The sequence below is a fragment of the Stegastes partitus genome, unplaced genomic scaffold (genome assembly GCF_000690725.1).
Source record: "Stegastes partitus isolate 25-593 unplaced genomic scaffold, Stegastes_partitus-1.0.2 Scaffold993, whole genome shotgun sequence".
NCBI classification, from domain to species: domain Eukaryota; kingdom Metazoa; phylum Chordata; class Actinopteri; family Pomacentridae; genus Stegastes; species Stegastes partitus.
The window spans coordinates 188,622-209,920 of record NW_007578724.1 but is presented as its reverse complement, the minus strand read 5'-3'; the positions used below and the strand labels follow the sequence as shown (position 1 = coordinate 209,920).

Genomic DNA, 21,299 nt, shown 5'->3' with positions numbered 1-21,299 from the left:
CCATTACCTTATGATGAGACAACACTTACTACAATCGCAAAAAGTTCAGTGGAGCAATAGGCTGTACTGTATTTGCTTTTATTTAAAGAAAAGTCTACATTAAAATGTAGTCTATGCAACACTTGAATTAACACATCTTGGAACTTGTGTGACAGGTTCTGTATCCATACATTAAATATTCTGAGCTTATTTACATTTCAATCCTCTAAAACAGGTGAGTATTTATAAAAAATAAAAAATACTTTTTTGCACTATCCATGTGGTGTAAATGTAAATAGCATCATATTACAGTTGAGTCCGTTTTTACACTAAGACTTTTTGACAGCACAGATTGGTTTACTTTACCTTTAAATCACTGAACTACTCAATAGATGCAGCTTATTATTTCTACTGTGGCTCAACAAAGATAATGTACAGAGATTCCAAAGAACAATTCCAGTCTCTCTCTCTCTCTTATCAGGCACTAAAGATCATTTCACGAAAAAGCTATTTTAGTACAACAAAACTGAAATATTCAACATCTTTTTCCAAACATTTATAGTTCTTTCTTTCTGACCTAACATTGCCAGTTTCCAGAGTTCAAACTTCCGCTATTCAAAACCGTTTTCTGTAATGTTGAGTGAAAAACACTTTGCCCAAAGTAGTTCTAAAATAAAATACTAGGAACCATTTAACATCTTGCAATTTGTTTCAAAATTAACAAAACATTAGAAAATATCAGTGTTCAGTAACAATAAAATGATATTTTGTGTTGTTTCTACATAAATCTGTTCCTGCTAATACATCTTCATTACTGTTATGATCCTGAGAATGAACCTGTGGCAGAATTTGTCAATAAAGGTCCCATGTTACATTCCTTTTAAACACGTTATGTTAAGTGCCACATATCTGAAGAATGCGTATTATATTAAACTCAAAATGCTGCACAGATCATGAATTCTACCATTCCTATAATACCCCTGCTTTTAGTCCTGTTCTGAACAGGCTGTGTCTGTAACTTTAAATGTAGCACCTGTCTGTGCACTCTTGGTGGCTCAAACCCGACATGTGAATATGTTTAAAAACAGTAAAATTGAAGTGAAACAGCATTAGGTATAATATGGCCACCTGAAGTTAGAAACCATAAAACACTGTGTAATTATGCAACTGAACGTGCAGCACCTGGGCAAGGTGGAAACAAAAAACACCCTGCCAGTAAATCAAACAACCCTGAAACAAACTGTAGTGTCAAGTGAACATGCAATAAAATTTAAACCAGCTAAAACATTCTTTCATTACTTCCAGTGCCTTTAGAGTCATCTGTTTCATACCTTATTGTTTCTTTAACAGTGAGCAACAGGAATCACAACAGTAATGGCCAAAGGGAGCAGGTTCAGCTACAGGACAGCAGCTCTGAGGTCAACTGCTGTGTCTTGCTCAAAGACACTTCAGCAGGGTGGATGTTGATGACGTAGGGCAGCTTCCTTTACTGTGTCAACCTGCTGTATTTATCAATGAGGAATGATCAGTCAGCTGTTTATGGCCACTGTGGCATCTTTACAGAGGGCTGGTGAACACAGGCCGACCTCTGCTGGACCTTTCTGTGGAAAACCAGAAGACAAAATAAATAGTTTCCAAACGTTAGTCAACTTCAGACAAATGTTCTCCTGATTTTGATTCAATAAACTGCCAATCAAATGTTTTTTTTTTTTCTAGCTGTGACATCACTTTGTCACCACAACACATCAGTGGCACGTTTGTTCAGATGTTATCAGTTCAAAAAAAAAAAAATCAAGCAATGAATAGAGTTCTCTAACCAGAGCATTTGATGCGTAAGAAACTACAGAGGTTTGCTGATCCCCCCATTGTCTCCTCTCTGTCTCACAGGTGGCACAACGAGTTCAGACATAGAGGAAATATTTCCAGGATTGCTGACCAACCAGCTTTCACACAGGTAGACCTGCGATGGACAGCACAGCTGGTCAGCATTGGGGAAGCGTATACTGATATTGGACAACCACTAGAGGAGGCTGTACGGTTTTGCTTCCTCGAACCGCGGCGGGATTGTTGCTGAGCTCTGGGCTCAGCTGGTATGATAGATTACGACTCAATGGAAAAATGAACTGCTTGCTTGCTAAATCCATTAACCACATTCAGCTGTACAAAAATGTTTCTATCTTCTACTGTCTTGCCTTTCCTGTCAATACAATGTCAGTTTGTCATGGTGCTGCTTTTTGAGAGAAATGCCATATGAATTGAGCTTAATAACTTATTAAACTGTTCAAACAGTTGCCTACGAAGCCAAAGTTTCAAATGTTCGAGGACTGCCTCCAACGAAAAGTCATCAGATGACTCTTTATGTCAAGCTTGCTTTGAATGGATGAATGTAGTGTTCTGCTAAATCTGGTGCTACAACGAGTCAGAATTTTGCACTGTATGTGTTTCTGCAAACGGCTGAATTGAAAGACAGGCGAACAAATCACATTTGCTCCCACAGCATTGATAGTTAAAGTCATTTACTCAAAAGTGAAAACAAATACAGTACATGATTATGATAATCACTGCAGAGCAACATGCCACAAACTATGGCAAGAACACAACTGACAAAACAAATAACTCCCTGTTCTCAGAGGGTCTGTATTTAAGTGTCTAGAAGTTAGGAAAACGTGTAACCACATCTGCATCACAAGCAACTGAAAATAGGATTTATTGTATTTTCTGTTGGAGCCCCCAAGTGCCAAATGTGACCGATGCCAGCAGTTGCTTGGATTTGGTTCCTGCAGTGTTTCTGACAATCTGTGAAGATTTTCAGTCATAAATTTAAGTCAGAATTAAACTGCATGGGAAAGAGCTTTTTTCTCCCATGAATTTGTGTTCCACATACTTGAGCTATTTTGTTATAAACATTGTACTTATTGATTTTTTTCTTGGTTGCAGCAGTCGACACATTTTCATCCTCATGATCTGCACATCCCTTCAGCTTCTTTCTCAGCGTCTGAGTTTCATTAAATTATTATCGTCAGGGACTATGATACCATTGTGGAAGTACTGTAACAGCCACACATGTATGTGAAAATGCCTCTTCATGGTTTTGTAAATTAGTTTTTTTTTTTAATGTAGCAATTCAAGGATCCTTCATTTTACAAGGGTACTTGTTAGTTGCTGTCTGTTCTTATTTCGTATGCATGAATGAATGTGGAAAAGCATTACATTTTTTAAATAAAAAATGGTGAAAGCAGACAAATGTTTATGTTTCTTTATGTGTATTGAGCTACTGTTAAAGTAACCCAGGATATGCATCATTATCCTAATAAAAGGCACACTTCTGGTTCAGCTTCAATTTTCAGACGGATGTCTTCACATTGTCTTCAAACACCCTTTATAAAGGAGAGTTCGTAGTTGAATCAAGGCCTGTAAGCTGCCCCGTCCCTGAGGTAGCAAAACAACCGCAAACCATAACATTTCCACCATACTTTACAGTTCGTATGAGATTCTTCTGCTAAGAAGCAAAAAGTCTTTGGCCACAGTAAAATAAGTCCTGTTTCGCACGGACCAAATGACTCTGCCTTTGCTTTGTCTGTCCAGAGCACACAATAAAAAGACCTGCTCTTTGCTGATATGTTCATTAGCAAAATGTAGTTTTGCTTTGCTTATCATTGAGGACAACAACGGCCTTTTTCTTGGCTCACCTGCCATGCAGGTCAAATTTGTGAAATCTAATTCTGATTATAGACACTTTGACACCAGGAGTTGCAGAGTTACCTGCAGATCCTGTGAAGAAATTTGTGGGCTCCTCAAGACTTCTTTTTGCGTCAAATTGACTGTGCGCTGACTGGGGCAGCCAGTCCTCGACAAACTGTCTGTGATTAAAAATCTACACCATTTTGAGGTGACTTTATTCCCTTACAGTGGAATGATTTATTTCTAATAATTTGGAGATCTTTTTAAATCCCTGACTTGCATGCAGCCAAAACCTTTTAGTACGCTGTGAATATTCAAAGAATCCAAATGCAGGACACAGGAGGCAGTCTGAAAAAACAAAGAGCACGCTTTACTTACAGAAAGCTGCTCCAAGATAACAAAAAAGGCAGGCAAACAAAATACAGAGAGCAGGCTGAGGAAGTCCAAGGTACAGGCAAATGTCAAAACAACAAAGCAAGGCAGAGCTGAGAAACTACTGGACAGAAGGCCCTGGTCACACACTCCTCTAAGTACAGCACTTCACACCTGGCATTAAAATGCATCTCCTCCAGTTACCACTTGTGATCAGATCTCACTTCTCTGCTGAATATGCAAATAAACATGTACATCATATCCATTTGCGAAGACCACATGGGACGGCAATGACCAGAAAATAAAACAACAAGAAGAAATCACCACAATACCAAGAGGGTAGAGTAAAACCAAATACAGTGATGTAGCTCTATGGATGTTGAAAATTTTTGAGATGATGTGGGCAAAGCTAGTTTAAGCAATTTAAGAACATTTGCATGCAAAAAGAATGTGACCATATGTGGCCCAGACCACATCAAAATCTCACGATGTCTGTATCTCTGTCTGAACAGTCTTGGGTGTATTCACAAGTGTACTCTGAGCTGTCCACTTGTGGTTTGATAACCCAAGACACGTGTCAATGCCAGATGTGAACAGAGCCACAGACAATCTGGCAAAGAATAAAAGGGAAACAGGGAAGTGTATGGGGTTAACTTTGAACTAAACAAGAGGCAGGTGAGCATAAAAGCTTGGTTGGGAGCAAGAACACAGTCAGGTGAGCAGGAAACAGAGAGAGAGAGAGAGACACTGAGGACCTCTGGTGGGCGGGAGGAGTGACACAGGGAGCAAAGAGAAACTGTTCCATTAAAATTAGCGTACCGCGATAAATGGACAAAAACATATAAAGTATTATTTTTATACAAAGTAATAACAATCTGAGCTTTTGGTTAGCAAGACAACAACATGCAACAGGTACTCCACAACCATTTTTTTCTGTGCGCAACAAGGAAATTGAAGCAACGGTGACACAGGCTGACTTTCAGGTCACAGAAATTGAATGAATTTCCAGTAACTCCTTAACCAAGTCCACGGTGTTTTCTAGAAAAACCTAAAATACCTTACACCTATATTTGTTGTTGTTACTTGGCTCACCTGCAGTATATGCTAGCAGCGCTGGCAATTCCCTTTAATATTGCTGCACTCTGCCACGTCCCTGTAAGCCCAAGGCTCTGGTAACCATCCGCCTGGCAACAGCACAGTCCGTCCTTGGACGTTCCTTCACCGGCTGGATAAACTCTGGAAGAAGGCACAAAAACAACCATTTGATCCACATCATCAGCACTGAAAGCAGTTCCAAGATGACAAGACAAAAAGATGAGTAAAATCATAGTACTAGGGCTTAAATATGTCCTCAATTCTTTTTCCAGTAGCCATAGGGCTCACTTAAGTGAATTTCCTACCTGCTAATCTGATGGCCTTGCCTTGGGATTTTTTACTCCCTTTAGCCAGTGGTCGTGTCCTCAGCAGTGGGTGGCAGATGGAGAGGGCATGGAGCGCTGTATAGGACACAATAAGCATTTGATTTACATTAGTCACTGCCAGCTTGTACCCTAAAAACCCAGCACTGCATTTATTGTACAGGAAAGGCTCTCACCTGCCAACTCACTGGAGAAAACACCAAGTGCATGTGTGTTGTCCACCCACTGGATCTTCATTCCACCCTCGCTGAGACAGACATGGAAGTACTTTATGAAATTGGAGGCCACATAAAAATTGATCTGAAGCACATATTAGAAAATTGAAAAACTAAATGAACCTAAACTCAGATTAAACCTCAGTAAAACGCACTTAGTAGTTACTTTATATTGTACAGCTACACAATCTCATGCAGTTCAATACAACATTGACAAGGTTTACAATGTTGTTTTTTTGTTGCATTGTTGGAAATATTCAGTTATGTTTGCTATTGGGATTATAATCAAAGGTAGTACTTTATTGAACTAAATAATGTGTGAGTAATGTGTATTACGTAGAGTATTACTGAATTACCACCTATACGACAGTGTCAAAGAGGAGCATTACTGACTTTGTAAAAGGAGATGTTTTGGCAATACATGTGCACAGAGAATCAATGGAAACGAACAACCGTAAAGACGGTTAGAATCTGAACTCTGTTCACACCTGTATTCTACAAAAGCATCAAGAAGGTCGTCTGTCTTCAACACAGCTGGGAAGTCATAAATCTCAATCACATGGCGAAAGTCATCCGAGTTAAACTGCACAATCTCAAAACCAGAGTAGTCGTTGTGGGCATGCTCAATGGAAAAAGCAACTGCCTCTTTCAGATGTGCTTTGATCTGAAAAAACACACAATATATTCATTAAAAATATTGCCATTACGTGAAAAGGATTAGGCAATGTGCAGGTTCATCAAGAAAGGAATCAAAGATGAAATGAGTGTTGACTTACCTCTTCAATAACATCCTCTGTGTCTGCGCTTAGGTCTTCTGTCGGGGCACTGTTTGCCACAACATCAGGGTCTCCCTCGTCCTTCACGATCATGTTAGCGAAGCAGGACTGAATCTGGTCCCAGACAACGGCCTCACCGTCATGCTCGCTTAGCTCCAAGTTTTGTTTCTCTCCCTGAGGACACAGTGCTGAACTGTCTGTGGAAGTGTCAAGAACACCGTCTGCTACATGGGAGAACGATCCCTGTCCAGAACGGGATTCACACTTTTTACTTTCTGTAGTTTCAGGACAGGAACAACAGTCCGATGAAGTGCTAATAGGGCTACCGCTATGACAAGCTGTGGGTCCCTGTGAGTTTTGCAAAGACAGTCTCTCCCGAGCAGCTCGTGGCATGTAGAGGGGCTTGTCCGGTCTCTTCGGTCCTCGGCTTCGTGATGGGATGGAAGGTGGAGGTTTGACACGACCGACTGTCTCCCCACTGCTGCTTACATTCTCTTCACACAAGCTGCTGTTGCTCTCCAAGTCGCTGTCGTCCTCTATCTCACCCCTACAGAAAAACACACAAAAATTTAAAATGTCTCTACAAAAATGAAATGTAAAGATGTTTTTCTTTTTAAACAATTAAATCAATATGTCATGTGTGTAGTGTAATGGGTATATCAAAAATCTACTATTCTGCCATCATTAACTTTGTTACCCCCTTTTTTTTTTCCTCCTTTCACTTCAACTTTAGGCCTCAGTTATTATACATCATGCGCTCAAATTTTGGAATACTACTCAAAACTCTGTAGCACGGCGACACTGACTGTACCAATTGTGCCATTACACCTTATCGACTAAAGTCAGCTTCTAAAATACAGAAACAACTAACTATTTGTTCAGTACCTGAGCTCAGAATGACAGACCACCACCCTACGGCACCAGCTCTCCCCTACTGAGAAGGTGGTGAGGTCTGGCAGGTCCTCCGTGGTTTTGTGAACCAGGAATCGCAGTCTGCTGGGTAGAGGCGGAAACAGAAGCACACTGGACAGGGACACAGAAGGGAACAACAGAGCGAGACAATGAGCAGTTATCTTCTGTTGGCTATATGAACACAACATTATTTTTTTTTACATAATATAAACACTGAGACTTAAATGTCAAGGTACATAAGATAGGGCAGTCACAATGAGATCATGATCTTTTTTGCCACAGCAGAAAATAGTGGGAAGAGACACAATAAACATACCCAGTCACAAAAATGGACATGTAAAAGGCTTCAAAAGCAATCACTGAGGACCAGTGTACGTCTTCATAAATTACAGAATAATTAGTGAAATATGTATTACAATTTATCTCCCTGATCAGGTTACAACAGTAAAGTGTACCTGTAAAACAGAAAGTCACACACTGACACAACTCAATCATACGATAGTTTTTCTGTCATCAAGTAGTAAATCCACTTATTTCAACAGAAGAACCCCATTTTTATCTCCACTTCTTGTACTTTTGGTTTAAAGGTAACACTATCTAACCTATTTTCTATCTATGATTGCACGAATTAGGAAGATGTCAAATGGAAACGGGTGTTCTTATCAGTAAAATCGGACAATTAAATACCTGTACCTTAGAAAATAGTCACTTGATTAGGTGGTACACTGCTAGTTACTTCAAGTGTGCACTTTCTTAAGCCCCTTTCAGAAATGGGATACGCAACGCTGCTGGCTTCATTCGTCTGTTAAAGTGAGAACATTCTGTTGATCGGACATACATCACTTTTACGTTGTTGTTCCCCAGCTTTTTTCACATATACCAACTTCAGTGACAGAAACAGGTCAACATTTGATGCCTGTGAGATTAGACAGTACATAACATGATGCAGCTATATCATATAATATTGGAACAGTAAACAAAATACTACGTCTAATCTAATTAGGGATGCATCTGCAACCACATCGGTATCGGCCAACAGTACTGTTTTTTCCGATATATTATATATTGGTGCGATGAAGAAATTTAGCCAATGTGAAAAACTGATGATTGTCGAACATTCGTCCCTTTGCCTCTACATTTGATACTGCTGCTATTTCACAAATGTTTTTACTAAAATGTTCCCGGACTTGAGCATTAAATATGTTTTACTTGTGTTACATAATAAAGAAGACTACGCGGTCTAATTTGGTATGGGCTTCTTTTGAATAGTTTTCACATTCTCACAGTGCTTACACTCATTTCTCAGTGTGAACAAAAATTTAATATCGACATCGGTAATATTGGTTATTGGTGATATCAGAAGTTTTAATATCGTGCATCACTAAAACTAATCGCAGGCTTATCAAACTGTCCAAATAACTAACACCCTAGTATATTTATAAAATGCTTAACAAGGACAATTCTGTCCATAAAAATGTCTTGACCGTTCAATCAATCAATCAAATTTTATTTGTATAGCGCTTTTCATGTGCAACAACAACACAAAGTGCTTTACAACATTTAAAAACAACAAAGCATTTAAAAACTATTACAACATTTGAAAACATTACAACATTTAAAAAATAAAATAAAATGAACCCGTCCCTCCCACCCTCCATGCATACACATACACATACAACAAATGAAGTCGTGATGAAGCTCAACCTGAGGACGTTTGATGTGCAACAAATAATTCAACTTCAACTGATCAGCGGTGACTCTGTGTGACAGCTCACCTAACTGAGGTGTAGAGAAGTTCACATTAGATCATAACTGACCCTGTGTCCATGTCAGGGATAATTTATTAGTAATTAATGAAACTACAGTTGTTGTACCAAGTGTGTAAATGCTTGCAAGCCTCTCTCTCTCTGCAGAGCTCATATGGATGATGCTGCAGGTATTTAATAAACTTAGTGTAAAGACTCCTACAAACAGCTGAAAGCAACAAACTAAACTTCAGCTAATGTTTTGTCACAACCCAGACTACACTAAACTCTGCAAACTGTACCTAAAAGCGACCAGGGTTCTCATTCACATGCTGTTAAGTCAACGGACAATAACTTTCTGTTACCTCTTTCGGTTGCTCTTCTCTTGGTATGCCCACAGCTCAACCTTGACACAATGCACGAATTTACACTCTTCCTTCGGAGGATACATGTTGGCGCCAGTGTGGACAGAGAACAGTGGCTCCTGTGGACAGTAACGTGAAGTAAACTTTTTAACTCACCCAACGAGCTGTAACGTCAAAACCAGTCAGCCACAAGCCAACGGCACATTCACGTTAACTAGCAATGTAAGCTAGTAGCCACGGGTAGAGAGGTTAAAGAAAGTACCACCACGTTAGCTGGTTCATAAAGAGTTGAAAGCTATAGTTTTTACAGTCTTTAAACAGGAATTAAAGTCATAACACAGCTTACTTAGCCTGATGAACACACACATGTGGCCGTCACCTGTCAGTTTAGCAGATGCTAGCTGAAGCTAGCAATAGCCCGGAGCTCTCACCATTGTGTTGGAGCTTCAGATGCTGCGGCCGAAGTGTCGCAGGTGAGAGCAGGTGAAGTCACAGCCAGCAGCGCTTCAGCAGCTAGCTAGCAGGAGTTAGCCTCCGGAAACAGATGTTTTTGTTGTTCTTGTTTTTCTTTTCTACCGTTGACATCCGGTGTGACTCCTTCAGAATTAAAGTCAGTTCCAACTTCAGCTAAACCAGATTGTTAAACACCATGTTTAGATTTTATCTAAGTCCATCCACCCTAAAACTGGGTTATTTTTATGTGACATTTTGACAGTACAAAAAAAGCCTTTGCTAGTTTTGTTGTTGTTTGTTTTATAAGAATTTACATAAACAAACCTTTTAGTAGGCATGTGGACTAATACAGAGCCTATAAAAACTGACCCCAATTTATTTTGGGTTGATTGACAAAAATGTACAAAATACTTTTTCATTTTAACCTCTGGCGTCCACATGCGTGGACATCACATTTTGAGTTATATTAATACATTAATACATTTTTTATTTGTTTTCTTTTCTTTTTTTTATTTTTATCATTTCATTATTATTATTATTATTATTATTATTATTATTATTATTATTATTATTATTATTATTAACAATAATAATAACAACAGTATTTTTATATACATTTTTAAAATATATTTTATTTTCTTTCTATTTGTTGTTATTTATTAAAATTAAAATTGCATATCAAACAAGAGCTCGGGTCTTAAGAGGTTAAAGTGAAATGCAATGTCAATTCATTAAAAAAAATCTAAAACATAAAATAATTGATTGCATAAGTATTCAGCCCCTTCAAATCAGTAGCTGCACCTTTGGCTGCAATTACAGCACTGAGTCTGTGTGGAATACATCTAAATCAGCACATCTGGACAAATCAGCTTTACCTCACTCTCCTCAGCAAAACTGCTCAAGCTGTCAGGTTGCACAAGGATCGTTAGTGAACAACCCTCTTTAAGTCCAGCCACAGCTTCACAATTAGACTGAGGTCTGTGCTCCATCTCAGACACGCCAGAACATTCACTTTGTTGTTTTTGAATCAGTTCTCTGTAGCTTTGGTTGTATTCTTTGGGTCATTGTTATGTTGTAAGACAAAGTAACATTGCAGACTACATCAGGCTGTCTTTCAGGATTTATCTGTTCCCTCTACCCTTACATGCCTTCCGGGACTTGCTGTCGAGAAGCACCTCTGCATCATGATGCTGCCGCCACCATGCGTCACGGCGAGGATGGTGTGTTTGTGATGATGTGCTGCCTCTAAGCAGATGGCCAAAACCTTCATTTTGGTCTCATCCAACCAAAGAACTTTCTTCCAGCTGATTTCAGAACTCAAACTCCAGATTTTTTATAATGAGCTCATTTTCCAACAGTGGCTTTCTCTTTACCACTCTCCCATAAAACTTTGACAGGTGAAGAAGCCAGGAAACAGTTGTTGTATGCACAGTCTCTCCTATCTCAGCTGCTGAAGCTCATGACTCCTTTAGGTGAGTCGTAGGTGTCTCGGTGGCCTCCCTCTCTAGTCTCTGTCTTGCATGGTCACTCAGTTCTAGTTGCTCAATTTGCACATATGCCATTCTCCAGTTCTTAATGAAGGATTTATAGTATCCAACACTTCTTTGTAAGGCGTGGTAAAAACCTGGTTCTTATTTGTCTATATGATTTTTAGCCCCTTACATTCTTTCATGGCTGTCTTTTAATGTAAGCCCTTATCATATATGCTTAAATAACTTTAACTACATTGCAGTATCACCGTCTTTTACTGAGTCTGGAAAATCCAGTTTTACTCACTGTACACCTGCAAACTAGGAAAACCTGCTGAACAATCTGAAGCCTGACTCAGTTTGATTCCTCGGGCAATTCAGGTTCTTAATTTCATCTTATTTTACTTCCACCTGTTCTCATTACAGCTGATTAAATTGCCTTTAAATCTTGATTTTTATTAGTCTATCTGATATCTTCTTACTCGGCGACATTGTAAATGAGGCCTCCATGCCTCAGTGTATTCTGAGGCTGAATAAATGAATGAATAAACTTTTCAATCTCTTCAAAGCCTTTTGTACTGTTAGAAATAAGGTCAAACACTACAGGAGAGCAACAGATTTCAGGAAACGACTATTTATTTAGATAAAACATAACAGTAATTGTAAGAAAAGAAGACCAGTTGTATCAAACACCACCTACAACAATCATCTGTGGAGGGTTTACAGTTTCTGTGATGTTTGGCGATGAGGAAGAACAGGGATGGCATTTGCAACATGGATAGTAAACTTTTGGATAAACATGTAGCAGGACTGCTAAACATGATTTGGGAGATTTAGTGCACTTGTCGTGTTACAGAAGAGAGAGAGACATTTCTTGAAATGTGCGAAGTCATGTTGTTGTTTTGTGATGCACTTTTTAAACGGTAAACATGCTTCATCTTAGAAGTCACAAAAATTTCCAACAAAATATGATTCCCCCCCAAAAAAAAGGTCACATTCATGCACAGAGAAGAAAACGTTTGCCTCAACAAAGGCCACAACCATCATGGTAACACTGTTGAGAACTACCCATACGGTTTACACACTGTGCCAACATCTTCGATCCACCCAGTTTCAATCCAAATTCTTGGCGGCTACACATTATTTGACTTTACATCATTTGCAATACGGTACACACATCAAATCACTCAATTATCGTGGTCAAAAAGTGGCATTTGACACAATGGCACCAATCATAAAGACTGGTCTTGATCAACTAGGTCCTGATTTATTCATTGCCTTGTGTATAAAAAGACATGAAAACACATTTACAAATGCATAAGGATAGGCAGACAGTTGAGTACTTATAAATAACAGAGTAAAAGGATCCGAATAAAATTATATACAGAATTCAGGTGGAACAGAAGTTTGAATATGTGCTGTCAGATAGATGAAGAATATCTGGTGAGAGTCATCAGCCTGCACAGTGAGGAAGGAGAAAGAGTTAAAGTGTGTTAGAAAACTAACAAATTCAAAAACAAATTAAGTTTTAATGTTGCTTTCATTTATTGTAAGTCCAGACAAGTGTTTGCAGTCCTTATGAAATGACTGAATTACTAGTTACAGGAAAGGTAGCAGCTCCAAATCTTTTCAAAGTAAAGCTGGAGGTTTATTAACAATTCAGATAAAAAGAAGAACAGAACAGAATAGAACTTTATTGATCCCTTTGGTGCAAACCTCAGGGAAATTGTTGAAAAAGAAAAAAGAAATGAAAAGAAAAAGAAAAGAAAGACAACATACCCCAAGTTTGTTTTATCTTCCAGAGCCAATACTTCTGTCTTCAAAGATGGTGACTTCAACCTGGAAGAGAACAAGTTAAGGAATATACAGAATGCTGTGAAAAAAGAATGTTAAGTGTTATTATTTCACCTTGTGTAAATAGCAAAGTGCTGCTAGGTAGGGAAACAACACAGGCACACTCTTTGGGCACCAGTAATCATACTGGTTATCTGACATGTGCCAGGTTAAGGATACAACTCTGAGGCCTCTCTCTATGGGGTCGGTCAGCAGCAAGCCCCTGGGAGCATATATCTTCTCATTCTGATCTTTAATGTATCTGGCAATCTTCTTTAGCACCTGTACACAGAATGACAAAGAGCAGAATACAAGTGTAAGTTACCGCTGATGTGAAGGTCAGCCCACAAAGAAGAGGTGAAAGTTGAGTTTGACTGATTTGTGGAAAATATCTAATGGCGATTTTTCTGACTGATATTGCAAATTGCTTTGGGATAGAAAGTCTTTTAAAGTCATGTTTCAGTTGAGTATTTATAATGTATTAAATGTAAACATGTGGTGGATTATTAACCCATGAGCTATCATCTAAAACGTGACTGTTACAGAAGGAGGGTGGCATCATTTGGTAAGACCACTGACACAACAGTTTAAAGCTGTGGCGACTTCGATTTAAAATTGATTAAATGTTCAGCTATAGGAAAAATGACAACTGACACAATCCACAGCATAACAGTGAAGCAATGTTACCTTTTCATAGTGTGTCTCCATACAGAGGAAGATGGTGTAAGCTGTTAGACAAGCCAGGCAGCCCTCCAAATACGACTTGCCCCCGAGTTTCTCTGCCTCTGCATACAGGTTGTTCAGAGTCTGGATCGTCTCCTCAAACTGCTGCTTATCGAGCTGAAACCACACCAACAGTTCACATCCATTATCTCTGAATACTGAGAAACCAATTAAAATATCCATGTAATCACTGTACATACCCTCGACTCCAGTTCAGAGGGGAACTTGGTCTGGAACCTGCATATGGTTCCTGAGCTGTAGTCTCTCTGGATAAACACCTTGGAGGAGACAGCTGGCTGCTGGAGGTCCTGTAAGCTGTGGGTCTGGACAAGAAATCAAAGTATAAGCGACTGCTTCATATAAGAAGTATCCGTCTAAATGATTGGAACAGCAGCATGTATTATAAAGCTAGCTAACATTTCAACTCTGAGGGAAACGAACACGCTAATATTACAACGTTAGCCGAACACAACATATTCATACTAAGATTACTATAAAGCTAATAGTTACCACAACCTCTTTCTCGTACTAACCTAATCTGATGACATTTGACACCTATGTAATGTTGACTCCGTGGGAATTTAGTAAAATATTATGACACTCCTGTAAAGAGCTAACGTTAGCTAATAACACGCTAGCTTACGTTTGCTGAGCCATCACCGCCGTTGTAAAGTATGGCAATGTTACCCGTTTTTTTAATCACCGAAAACAAGAAGAAAGCATAAACATGTGAAATCATTTCCACATCTACATACATGTCAATATTTAAAAAGCGAATTAAACTTAACAACTTACCTCAGCCATAGCGAACGTCTCCCCTGAAGCTGCTGCGCATCTGCCGCTGCTGCACCAGGCCCACGGCTTTCACAATAAAAGCCGTTTTGTACTCGAGTTGGTGAAATTAAATAGTTCAATACAATTTGTTGCTGTTGTTGTTGTTGGTTTGATATCTTTGAGATTTTCAATACACAGGGAGGAGATTTATCTTTTTTTTTTTTTTTAAATGAAACTAAATAATTTAAGCAATTACACTGCTTTATGGAAAAGCCAATCAGAAAAACTAGTCAGTGCAACAAACCCAAGTAGACAACTGGTTTTTATTGGCAGTACATTTAATTGAGAAATATTTCAAATTAAGGTGAGACTTTCAAACTGATACACATGCGCTTTAATGATTTAGTGCATTATCAGCCAAAATAAGTGCTCTTTCACATGCTATGGGTCATCCGATGACAAACACATACCAATTGACCGCCCCTTTATTATACAATAACTTGAGTATATTTAAAGAAGCTGTGTGACATTTTATCTTAACACCAGCATCATAAGGTAGAAGTTTAACTGGCAAACCCACTTTGTACACATTGTACATGTCGACATACACTGCATAATGCTTATTCACTCAGCATTATCATGGTTTTAATTCCTTGAGTGAATGGAATCTCAACATTTTGCAAATGACAAAATATGCCTATATTACAAAATTGTTTTTGACACAGAAGGACTCATTGCTGAAAGATGACCCTGGTATCAAAATGTAGGTTTAAAAAAAAGTACTTTCATGTGCTATAAATTGTGACCAACCACCCTTCCCACATGAGGATATGTCCATTGGAAGTTTACCTGAAACTTTTTTAAATCAGAAAACTGACAATAAACACGCTTGTTTCTGGTACACTGGTGCAGTTTTGCTGCTAAAAATTTGATATATCCCATGATACTGATGCTTAAAGTTGGCTACAAAACAATTTTGTGCCATACAAAAACGAGATTTTGGTTGTAAATAGTAACACCTGGAGTGGATATTAAATTGATTCAGTTGCAGTGTTTTTACAGACCTCAAATACGTGTTTCATCCCTGAAAAATGCATGTCTCTCGTGTAACTATGAAATTATGTAGGCTCAAATATGCTAACTGAAAATATTTTAAGTACGATGGTAAAATTTTAAAGTTATTGAACATGAGAGAAAAAAAAATTAACGAGGGGGTAGGTGCACTTTTTTCTAAATTGGTTTGATTTTTTATGGAATGATCATAATATATCAATATATAACCTCACTGCATATGGATTTTAAAGTTTTGCCTTGAAATTATGCATTGTCATGTAAGAAGTCCTTCATGCATTGCACTTTCACAATGACTTGTCATTAAACTTTCCAAATGCCAACATTACACAATTTATTTTGAAAAAGGACACACCCAAACAGGAAGTTTCCAATGCCTTGGTTTGACAAAACTTCCTGAAAAAACATCTGACATTCCATAGCTTTATCTCCAGTACAGACCAATTTTAAGGTCTTTTAATACACACATTTTAGATTCTTTAAATTATATGCACATATAGTGTAATACCCAGTGCTTTTCATGGTCTCCAGATCTACAGGACCTCCTGAGGGGAATGCAGTCATTTATACAAACAAAAGAGAACTGACAAGAACTGGATTTTAGGATGTTTTTATTGAATCAAGGTGTCATTTGACTCAAATATGGTTCTGCTCGCTGTATCTTATTAGTCGAACAGACCGAAGCCCATGTCGTCATCTGATTCCTCAGACTCCTCCTTGGCCTCCTCCTTAGCAGCAGCTGGAGCTGCAGAGGTCTCAGCGGCTGCTGCAGGTGCTGCGACAGCAGCAAAAGCAGATGGATCAGCCAGGAAGGCTTTGACCTGTGGAGAAAAATGTGAAAAGTTAGTTTTCAAATCTATACAAAGTAGCTACCTGAGCATACAAAAACTTGGTCTGAGTTTAGGTATTACAGAAACATTTGGAATCTTTCAAGGGCTGTTTATAACCAAGTGTGCCTGGCTGACAAAAAAATCAAGACACAATGAAACATCTTGGTATGGTGAATGAAAATGCAGCATTACACAAGCTACATCAAAATCAAGCCTGGAGGATAGCCCGTGGCATAATTTGCACAAAGAAATCATACTTTGTCTGCCAGGGGGAAGGAGTAGTCCGTCTCCACAGCGACAGCCAGGACTCTCTTGTAGCCATTGATGACAGAGTGGGGGACAGAGGCCAAAGTGGGGTAGCCGATCTCCAGACACACACTAGCGATGTTCCTCACACCCTGGGGAAATTCACAAGATTCATATTATGAACAAACAATTTACAGATGCAACCAAAATCCCAAAGAGTCGTGATTTTAATGAATTTAGTTGTGGGAATGTTTCTGTAGATTACAATCTCACCTCCAAGAACCTGGTATGCAGAGAAGCCTCTGTGATGTCAAGCACCTCAGGACTGTAAACACTGCCGTTGTCATACACTTGCTGGATGATAAGTCCGAAGGAGAAGGGCGAGATGTTCAACATGTTGAGCAGTGTGGCCTCGCTGGCACCCACCTTGTCGCCAGGCTTGATCAGACTGACATCACTCTGGGGAGAAAGAAAGGGTAGTTAGCTACCAGTGCCAACAATTTGGCGTACATTCTGCTTTGTACAAAGCTAAATTTTGAAAAGTTCAAGTACCCATATGGAGTAATCACTAATTTAATATGAAACAAATGCTTCTGTACTTCATGCACACATTTCTACATCAGGACAGCTAAACTCACCAAGATTTCAATGGTTCCTCTGGAGATTTTGGTGGTGATACCCAGAGCCTGGAAGAAAGAGGTCTTCTCGGGACCCAGACCAGTATTCTGGGCTGGCACTGTCACATCACAAGGAGCGATGGCTCCAGCACGGGCAGCTGCAGGTACCTGTGGTATTCCAGAGTGCAACCTTTAGTACATTTCTAGGGGGGAATTCTATAAGGGCATGCTTGAATATGGCTGACACATAATCATTTCGATTTCAGTTAGTGAATGTCTGAAACCTTACGTCCCTGGCAGTCAAGAGATGCTGACAGACAGGGATAGCGAGGAAACAGTTTGCTGTTTGCAGGGGGAACGACAATACAGTACTACACAAGCTGTATTGTAACTAATCCTGCATGTTGACAAGGTGTGACTGAATTAATCATCTAGGTTCTTTCTACTTTGTTGCCATTTATAGCTGTACATGACACTAAAACCATCCAATAGCTCTGACTACTGAGTGCAGATAGTGGAGAACTCTGGTATACTAGTTTGTCACAAACTACCAACTTAAATTTGTACTTTTGAGTATTTCACAGAATTTGAAGGTAAACTTAGCTCCTGCAGTCAATGGTCTTGTAATAGGTCTTACCCTAATTAAAGTCATTTAAGTCTACAGTTTAAGCTCAAATATGTGATATTTTAGAGTATGAGGTGGTGTGCACTTCTTCTTAAAACTCACCTTGTTGGCCAGCAGCATGTCTCTGACCTCAGTCAGATCCTCCTTGGTGAAGACAAAGCCCACATTTCCTTTAATGTGGGGCAGGAGCCTGTCAAGTTACAGGGTTGTGTTAGATATGCAAGCAGGTTATTAGTTCTACAAAACAGGAGCAGTTTTCAATTGTCTGAAACCTTGCGTCCCTGGTTGTCGGGGGATGTAGACAGACAGGGATAGCTGGAAACATGTTACTGTTAGCAGGGGGAACGACAATACAGCACCACACAAGCTGCACTGTAACTAACCTGCTACGCAACTACCAGTCTGTCACAATTAATACAACTAATGTTTAATTAAATGTATTTTTTATGAGCATTTATTAACAGCATGAATTTGTCAATGCCATGGGCCAATTTTGGTAATAGGCCAAGTAAAAAAGGAGAGCCCATTAACTTGTTAGGGGACTTAGCAGACATGGATCTATAGAGTGGCAGTAAAGGCATTCAAAACCACTAATCTAAACCTAACAGAGGCAAGAATGAACAAAGATAGGTAAATGATTTGCAACTGTACCAATTTGCAGAACTCACTTCTCCAGGGAAGGATTGTTCTCCAGGTGGCCACGGATGGCTTTGCGCATCATGGTGTTTTTGCCCATCAGCACCACAGCCTTGCCACGCAGAGACAGACGGATGGTCTGCATCTGCTTGGAGCCCACATTGTCTGCACCCACAATGAAGCATTTTGGATAGTCATCCAGGAGTTGCTGCAAACACACCACTGCATGTCAGCCTAATTTCAACAGAGGAGAGTCTACAGTATAACATTTGCAAAGAAAATAAGCAGATGCACCAATTTTTGGCATTACAAAATAGTATTAAAAATCTCTTCAACAGCTCACACATGGCCCTTACAATCATTACATAGTTTAGGATTGATCATAATTACACTGAGCCTGTGTAGTTACATATGTCCACATGCACACTAAGCACAAGTAAACATGGTTCAAATAGCCTAAATGGGTATACACTATAGTTATCCAACATCGTGAGTAAACACAGCCGCATACACTCCATTAATACTTACGATGATTTTCATAAAATAGTTGGACTTCCACGTGGCCCTGTCTTCCCTGGGCATCTTGGCAGTGCTTCCAAGGATCGCTTAGGAGCTGGTTTAAAGACAAGGTAGTATCTGTGGAAAGAAAATAAGACAGTTGGTAAACATACTTTAAAGATAGACCAACAAACAACATAATCGCAAATCCAAATCACCCCCTAACATGTGGCCGACAGCTAACGCTAGCCGGCTAGAAACAGGCTAGCACTGTTGTAACAGGCCCAGCTTGGCTAAACCGCATCACGGTACTTCTAAGGGAACCAAAATATAAAATGTTTAGTAGTATATATGTTTATCTGTTAATTCCCAAAATCCTATGCGGTGTAATTTCAATAATTAACAGTATTTTCCCGTTTCGCGACACGGCGAAAAAAAAAGGCCCTTACCGCGCGTTAGGGTCGCGTGAAAGAAAGAGGAAGAAGAAGGTCGCCGTAAGAATTTATACCGAAGAAGTGACCAATCACAGAGGAGCAAGGGGCGTCAGCTCCACTGCTATTGGATCTCTTTGGTGTCGATCACTCTGTCACTTCCGTGTTAACTTCAAGGAACAAACGTGGTGAGATGAGAGGTCCTTCTGACTTTCTGTAGCGGTGAAACAGATGCTAGTGTTAGCAAACTGGCTTACAAATCCATTCGTAGGGCAGAAGGATGGCACAGCTTCCGTCTGAGGTCTGGAATCACATTTTTGGCTACCTGTCAGTGGCAGACAAGTTCCACGTCCGAGCATCCTGCAAGTATTTCAAAAAACTTGTTGACCACGCGTCTCTGTGGAAAGACTGGACAGTAGTCTTGGGTTTTAAAAAAGGCTCTTACAACAGTCAGTTCTGGGCCAGTCTACGTCGCAGAAAAGTCTCCAGTGTTGTTGTGAGAAGCAACAAAGCGAAGGACTGGAGACAGCTCGCCCTGTGCCTTCCTGCTCTCACCACAGTGGTAATGGATCAGAGCTCACAGGAGACCCTCAGCTGCTTAAAGGACTTTGCAAATGTGAAGCGTCTGGTTATAAGAAACAGCTGCACTGCTGTTTTGTTAGATGCGTCCACATTGTCTCAACCCCAGCAGCTGACTCACCTTAACATGTGTGGTGTTACATTTCCATCTACATCACTGGGTAGCTTCATTGCTGTGATCTCCCAGTTTACAAACCTGACATCTCTGGTCTGCCATCAGATGGGGATATTTGGAGAAGCACTTGCAATCATTCATTCGGTACGTAACTGCCTGCCCAAATTGAAGCACCTCTCCTTGTCTGTTGTGCATATATTTTGTGCCTTTCACAAATCAAACCCAGATCTCCGAGGAGGACAAGCGGGTGCTTCAGCCTTGTCTAGTTTGGAACTGATCGACTGCACGGATCATGCATTGCCAGATGATGCCATGAGGCTGATGTCTGGTTTGAACACTCTTGCTGTTTTCTACAAGCAGGAAAGATGGTCATCACCTGTATGCCACTTGAAAAAATGGTTGCATGACCTCCCTCAACTGTCAACTCTGGTTATCGTCCAGGGCCCGCCAGTGAAGACGTATGTCACCTCCATTCCAGCCACTGTGACCAGTCTCACACTGTGTGTTGCAGGACTATCCTCAGAGGACATGGCAGCCATTGCGGTGCAGGTACCGAATCTCCTCCACCTCCACATAGACCCCTGGCCCTCACATTTGGGAGCTCACACCGCTGAAATCCCCAAACTGTTCAGAAAGCTCAAAAGTCTCAAACTTCGTCATAAACACGTGCCAGAGAACGATTTCTTGCACCTTCACCAGCTGCAGGACCTGGAGTATCTGGAGATTTTGGATAACCAGCCGCATATCTCAGAGCTTATTGGCAAACTTCAGGCTCTCACAAAGTACAGACTTCAGGTCACAACCTCTCGTCGCCACAGAGATGTGATGTCCTGCCCTTGTGTTTATCAAGTGTATTGATTTACTTTGTCAGTTGGACTGTTGACAGATTTTTGTTTGAACTGTAAAGACTCAGGATCAGATCTATGTTTTGATGTT

General features: G+C 39.9%; 4 protein-coding genes across 5 annotated transcripts in view; 1 reads left to right on the top strand and 3 right to left on the bottom strand.

Moving 5' to 3' along the window:
• loxl2a (lysyl oxidase-like 2a) overlaps positions 1–3,219 on the top strand; it is a 29,104-nt gene extending 25,885 nt beyond the window's left edge. The window contains exon 14 of the mRNA XM_008294778.1: positions 1,867–3,219. Coding sequence (XP_008293000.1) covers positions 1,867–1,937 — 71 coding nt within the window. The 3' untranslated portion in view covers positions 1,938–3,219. The remainder of the gene's footprint in view (positions 1–1,866) is intronic.
• On the bottom strand, positions 63–9,949 carry r3hcc1 (R3H domain and coiled-coil containing 1). 2 transcript variants are annotated; one of them, XM_008294779.1, is made up of 9 exons: positions 9,895–9,949; positions 9,464–9,582; positions 7,327–7,464; positions 6,442–6,988; positions 6,154–6,329; positions 5,627–5,697; positions 5,433–5,528; positions 5,125–5,268; positions 63–1,580 (listed from the first exon to the last, which is right to left on the bottom strand). In XM_008294779.1, the coding sequence occupies exons 1-8, from the start codon at positions 9,895–9,897 to the stop codon at positions 5,159–5,161; spliced, it is 1,260 nt and encodes a 419-aa protein (XP_008293001.1). In that variant the 5' UTR covers positions 9,898–9,949; the 3' UTR covers positions 63–1,580; positions 5,125–5,158. The 2 variants fall into 2 exon arrangements, with proteins under 2 accessions (XP_008293001.1, XP_008293002.1); XM_008294780.1 differs by lacking the exon at positions 9,895–9,949 and adding an exon at positions 9,810–9,848.
• Positions 9,950–12,003: 2,054 nt separating this feature from the next.
• LOC103366911 (golgin subfamily A member 7-like) lies at positions 12,004–14,804 on the bottom strand. Its single transcript, XM_008294776.1, has 6 exons — positions 14,737–14,804; positions 14,142–14,264; positions 13,906–14,058; positions 13,399–13,500; positions 13,165–13,224; positions 12,004–12,843 (listed from the first exon to the last, which is right to left on the bottom strand). Exons 1-5 carry the CDS (start codon positions 14,743–14,745, stop codon positions 13,177–13,179), a joined length of 435 nt encoding a protein of 144 aa, XP_008292998.1. The 5' UTR covers positions 14,746–14,804; the 3' UTR covers positions 12,004–12,843; positions 13,165–13,176.
• Positions 14,805–16,380: 1,576 nt separating this feature from the next.
• On the bottom strand, positions 16,381–19,755 carry rplp0 (ribosomal protein, large, P0). Its single transcript, XM_008294775.1, has 8 exons — positions 19,688–19,755; positions 19,269–19,376; positions 18,773–18,948; positions 18,207–18,294; positions 17,501–17,647; positions 17,136–17,321; positions 16,874–17,014; positions 16,381–16,607 (listed from the first exon to the last, which is right to left on the bottom strand). The coding sequence occupies exons 2-8, from the start codon at positions 19,320–19,322 to the stop codon at positions 16,452–16,454; spliced, it is 948 nt and encodes a 315-aa protein (XP_008292997.1). The 5' UTR covers positions 19,323–19,376; positions 19,688–19,755; the 3' UTR covers positions 16,381–16,451.
• Between the last annotated feature and the right edge of the window lie 1,544 nt (positions 19,756–21,299).